This window comes from Heptranchias perlo, chromosome 13 (genome assembly GCF_035084215.1).
Source record: "Heptranchias perlo isolate sHepPer1 chromosome 13, sHepPer1.hap1, whole genome shotgun sequence".
NCBI classification, from domain to species: Eukaryota; Metazoa; Chordata; class Chondrichthyes; order Hexanchiformes; family Hexanchidae; genus Heptranchias; species Heptranchias perlo.
In genome coordinates, this window is record NC_090337.1 from 50,072,710 (window position 1) to 50,078,091 (window position 5,382).

Sequence of the window (5,382 nt, forward strand, 5' to 3'; positions counted from 1 at the left end):
TAGCCTAAAATTTAGTCTGTAATTCACTGAATAACAGCCCCATTGGCTGATTTTCCAGCCAATCAGTAGACTGAACATTCACAATGGACCTGGTTGCATCATTTAAGTGATTAGGTCCAACATTAATATCTCTTTTGCTGCCCTTTGCAAACATGAAACACCCAACAATATAAATCAGTTACCTCATTGGAGGCAGCCCAAAAGCAAAAATAATGTTTTCCACCATTGAAAGAGCTGGATCTAAAAGAATGGATGAAATTTTTCAGTCTATGTTACCATGTGAGCTCATCAGTAAGAATATTTTTATTACCAGCATCCATTATTCTCCATTTCATTGTTATACGCAGGGCAGCAGTAGATGATTACAAACTGATTTAATCCTGGCACATGCTGCAAAGATGAATTCTGGAAGTCAACTAGAATGGGTTTCAATGGGTTCCTCTGTGCTCTTGACCTTTGATTTCCAGAACTCCTTAATGATCAAATAATAGTACATTGCATCCAGGCAACAATTTATGGTCGCCAAACACTGAGAGATCTGGAGAAAGATGCGCAGAGGCGCCAAGTAATCATTTGCTATATAGCATTGTCTTACTAAAAGGTACAGCAGCATGGCTACATGATATGGTGTAAAGCAGAGAAGGAAGATTACCAGATTTGAAGAGATAACATTCATTGACGTTCTCATGTTCATATCTTCTCTCTCTTCTTCCACTCTTTGCAAAGTTCCGATTATCTGAATACTACAGAAAATCACAGTAACTGCAGAAATTAAAAATATGGTTTCCATACTCAAGGGAATTATGCCCTTTTCCCAAAATTCTGAAAAATTTGCGAAGCACGCTTCATTTGGCAGATTACTGTCAATTTGGATGTAATTTGGAATGCTTGCAGACCAGACACAAACCCACACCACAGTGCAAGCGAGGGTGGCTTTCCTTGGAGATCTGAGGGTTCTTGCCAGGAAAGGATGTTTGATAGCAATGTACCGATCCAGAGATATCAGCATTATTAACAGGATGGTCCCGTAAGTATTCACAAAGTACAGGGACTCCACAAATGCACAGAACCCTGGGCCCAAATGCCACTTTCCACCGACTCGGTAGGCATGGATTTTGAAAGGCAGAGAGAAAAGCAGAAATATGTCCGAAAAAATTAGGTTTGTCATGTAGATCGTAGATTCCGTCCACTTCTTTAATCTAAAGCACAGGATCCAGAGCGCAACTGAATTAATGATCAGTCCCAGGATGAAAGTTGGTATATGTAATACATACTGAAACGTCTTCACAATTTCAAAGTTCATTGTGTTGCTCAAATTGCACATATTTGCTGAAAAAAGTAGAAGCAGGAAGTTGGTTGTATATACTGTATCCAGCTTAGTTTACTAAGTTCTTAAATTTGCTCTAATTTTCTATCACGCTCACAAGCTCAAGTGTGTAAACATTTCCTCAAATAAAACTTAAAACACTCTGTTATACGTAATAACGACCAAAAATTCTTACTTACCAAGACCTGCAGTCATGCAGTTTTGGAGAGTTGACTTGTTATTACATATTTATTACATTCACTATCCTGTGCCACATCCTTCTCAGAATCAGAATATCGACTTTGCTATGTCTCGCATCAATAGAAAGTGATCTTTACATGAACTGAAACCAAGGTTATTTCCGATGAGTGGGAGGATGGAGAATGTATGAAAAGGACTTTTAAAAAAAAATCCTGCACATTATTTTCCTCTGGATAGGTGGCAATTTATTTAAAAAGCATGATAAAATTGTTAAATGGACATTTTCAGTTACTCTCACCGTGCCTTAGAGTGGGCAAATGGACCACCCATGTGTGCTGAGTCACACAGACTAGGGAAGTCCTAGGTCCACTCCCTATCTGTGCTAGACTAAATCATCTCAGCCTTGCAGCGCCTGGGGTACTGCAGCAGACTACAATACCTCTGGCCTAGGCAGCTGAAAACCTTGCAGATTTTCCACCTTGATTGCTATCTTCCAGTGAACATTGCTGAAGAATATGTATATGCATATGTTGGGTCATAAGACGATTAGATTTGGTTATGATGCATCCCATGCATGAATAGCAAGCTGACCGTTTGGTTTAAATTTTCAGATCTACATTATGTTAATGTGGGCATTAACCCATTTAAGATCTATTTAAGATATTAGGGCCCCAATATTAACTTGGAGCCGGGAAGCGAGCAAGGGGTGCGGGGTTTGTGGATGGGAAATCCAGAATGACATAGAATTACATAGAATTTACAGCACAGAAACAGGCCATTTGGCCCAACTGATTTATGATTCACACGCGTCTCCTCCCTCCCTAATCCATCTCAGCCTATCAGCATAACCTTCCATTCCTTTCTCCCTCATGTACTTATCTAGCTTCCTCTTAAATGCATCTATGTTATTCACCTCAACTACCCCATGTGGTAGTGAGTTTCACATTCTAACCACTCTCTGGGAAAGAAGTTTCTCCTGAATTCCCTATTGGATTTATTAGTGACTATCTTATATTTATGGCCCCTAGTTTTGGTCTCCCACAAGTGTAAACATCTTCTCTACTGTACCCTATCAAACCCTTTCATAATTTTAAATGCGGTCACCCCTCAGCCTTCTCTTTTCTAAAGAAAAGAGCCCCAGCCTGTTCAATCTTTCCTGATAGGTATGACCTCTCAGTTCTGGTATCGTCCTTGTAAATCTATTTTGCACCTTTTCCAGTGCCTCTATATCCTTTTTGTATTATGGAGACCAAACTGAGCACAGTACTCTTAAGTGTGGTCTAACCAAAGTTCTTTACAATGTTGATATTTTTGTTGCAATAACTGGAAGAACATGAAAAACCAACTGCAAGAGCACTCTGACCCATACAAGAGTTAAATAATTAGATATAGAAACTGTTCAAAGTAGTATACCTGAGATTTAATTATATAATGCAAACTTCAGGAAAAAAATTACCTATTTTCTATTTAAAAACATGGTTGTTCATATATTAAATATTTAGATTTGCAGTTACTTTATTGTATTTTAATATTTGGAAATTGATTTGGTGATATAGTTTAACATTTACAATATTAAACTAGTTTATCCTTGCAATAAAACACTTAATAATTTAAAATATTCTAATATAAATATTAAACAGAATTAATATAAATTCTGAGGGCTTCCCACAAGTCCTAATGAATTTAATGGTAGGACCTGCTTTAAAATTTTTCAAAAGGTTTCTCGCCCGATTGCCAGCTTGATTGAGGCCGGGAAAGTAGTCGGGGGAGGTAAGTGGGATTTTGGATGGGGCGATCTTTGGGGGTTGGATGGGAGAGATTGGGAAGTTTGGGGTTGAATGGATGGGGAGTTGGGGAGAGATCGGGATCTTTGGGGGTTGGACAAGGGGCGTTGGGGAGAGATTGGGGTCTTTAGGGGTTAGATGGGGTATCGTGGAGAGATGGGAATCTTTGAGGGTTGCGTGGGGGGATGATCGCGGGGGGGGGTGGGAGAAGTTGGAGATCGTTGGGGAGGTGAGCAGTCGGAGATAGTTGGAGAGATGAACAGTCGGATATCAGGGGGTCTTGGACATCGGGGGAGGGTCTCGGACATCAGAAGGTCTCGGACACTGGGGGGGGTCACTGGAGGGGGTTCTCGGACACTGGGTGAGGGTCTCGGACATTGTGGGGAGGATCTCTGGCATCAGGGGGAGTCTTGGACACCGGTGGGGGGGGTGGGGGGGGTGGTGGGTGGGTACTCGGCTGTGTTCCCATGAATTCACAAGATGCATTCTCTGTTAGTGCCACTCTCCACTGGGAATGCCAGAATTTGGAATCATCCCTTCCATATTTTTAATATGTGGGATTCAAAACCCCTTTAACAAAAGACATTTGAAGGAAAGGGTTAACACTGCCCCTTTTAAACAAAGACATTTGAAAACCTTCAAACACAGTAATGTAGTAAACTGTGGGCACTAAATTGGGCCATGTAGAGCCCGTTGTTTCGGCATGACGTGTGCCGGACGCCATCTTGGTATAGGAGTTAGCGCATGCGCAAATACCGAATGCCGGAAGTATGTAAAATAGGGAGAAAATGCATGCAATCAGTGTGCAACGCTGATTTAAAGTGATTGACACCATTTTGGACCTTAACGCTCAACTCAACGCACAGTCTTAACCCCGACCATCTGAACGTGTCTTAGAGTGCCTGGAGGACCCCCCCCCAAACCAACGCTATTTGAAGTGACCATGCAGGATTTAAAGGTTAGTGGCTGGATTATTGCTTCTGGCTGCTGGAGGAGTAGGAAGTTTTTTTGAAGCTCCCTATTCATACTGAGAGTTCCTGGACCACATTTGAGAGTGGTTTGGCAGGTACTGCCTTACGGGTCAGAAAGTTACAACCATGGTTGAACAACAATCCTGCTAGGGCTCCCACTGGGCATTGAGCATGACTGGGAGCATGCAGAGAGACCACGCATAGCAGGTCAAGCTGCGAGGAGACGGAGGGTGAGGAGGCACAGGGCACTGAGCAGGAGGCCCTACCCAATGAGGGCCTTCTGGGACCGATTCTCTTACCTCAACATGACCGAGGAGGACTGCATCCTACGCCTAAGGTTCACCAAGGAAGCCGTGACCGAGATTTGTCAACTGGTGCGGCCACAACTGCAGCCTCAGAGCAGGGTAAGGACAGCATTGCCTGCGGCTGTGAAGTTCACGGTGGCACTGAATTTCTATGGCTCAAGAGCATTTCAGGCCTCTGATGGCAACATATACAACATCTCGCAGTATGCAGTGCACTGCTGCTTAAGGGAGGTCACAGATGCACTGTACTAGATGAGGAACGGGTTCATCACCTTCCCTCTCCACAAAGACAAGCAGAACGAGCAAGCACGGGGGTTCGCCCACAATGCCGGCTTCCCCATGGTGCCATGGACTGCACGCATATTGCCCTGCGTGCCCCGCACATCAACTCAGCCGTCTTCGTCAACCGAAAGGGCTTCCACTCCCTCAACATGCAGCAGGTGTGCGACCACACGCATCGAATCATGGAGGTCGATGCCCGCTACCCTGGGAGCAGTCACGACGCCTTCGTCATGCGGCAGTCCAAGATGCCAGCTATCTTTCACCTGACTCGGCAAGTCAAAGGCTGGCTACTGGGTGACCAGGGCTATTCCCTCATGACATGGCTCATGACACCTGTCAGGAATCCACGCACAGCTGCACAGCAGGCCTATAATGAGAGCCATGCTGCCACACGCAACATCGTGGAGCACACCATAGGCCTCCTCAAACAACGCTTCCGTTGCATAAATAAAAACCACCACCAAATGCAAAATCAAAGTCTCATTTATCAATGAATAAATGAAATTATGCAAACATAACAGAACTATTCACCC

General features: G+C 43.6%; 1 protein-coding gene across 1 annotated transcript; it reads right to left on the reverse strand.

The window, feature by feature from the left end:
• Nucleotides 1–371: 371 nt before the first annotated feature.
• Nucleotides 372–1,324, reverse strand: LOC137331088 (G-protein coupled receptor 55-like). Its single transcript, XM_067994691.1, has one exon. It carries the CDS (start codon nucleotides 1,322–1,324, stop codon nucleotides 413–415), a length of 912 nt encoding a protein of 303 aa, XP_067850792.1. The 3' UTR covers nucleotides 372–412.
• Nucleotides 1,325–5,382: the final 4,058 nt, after the last annotated feature.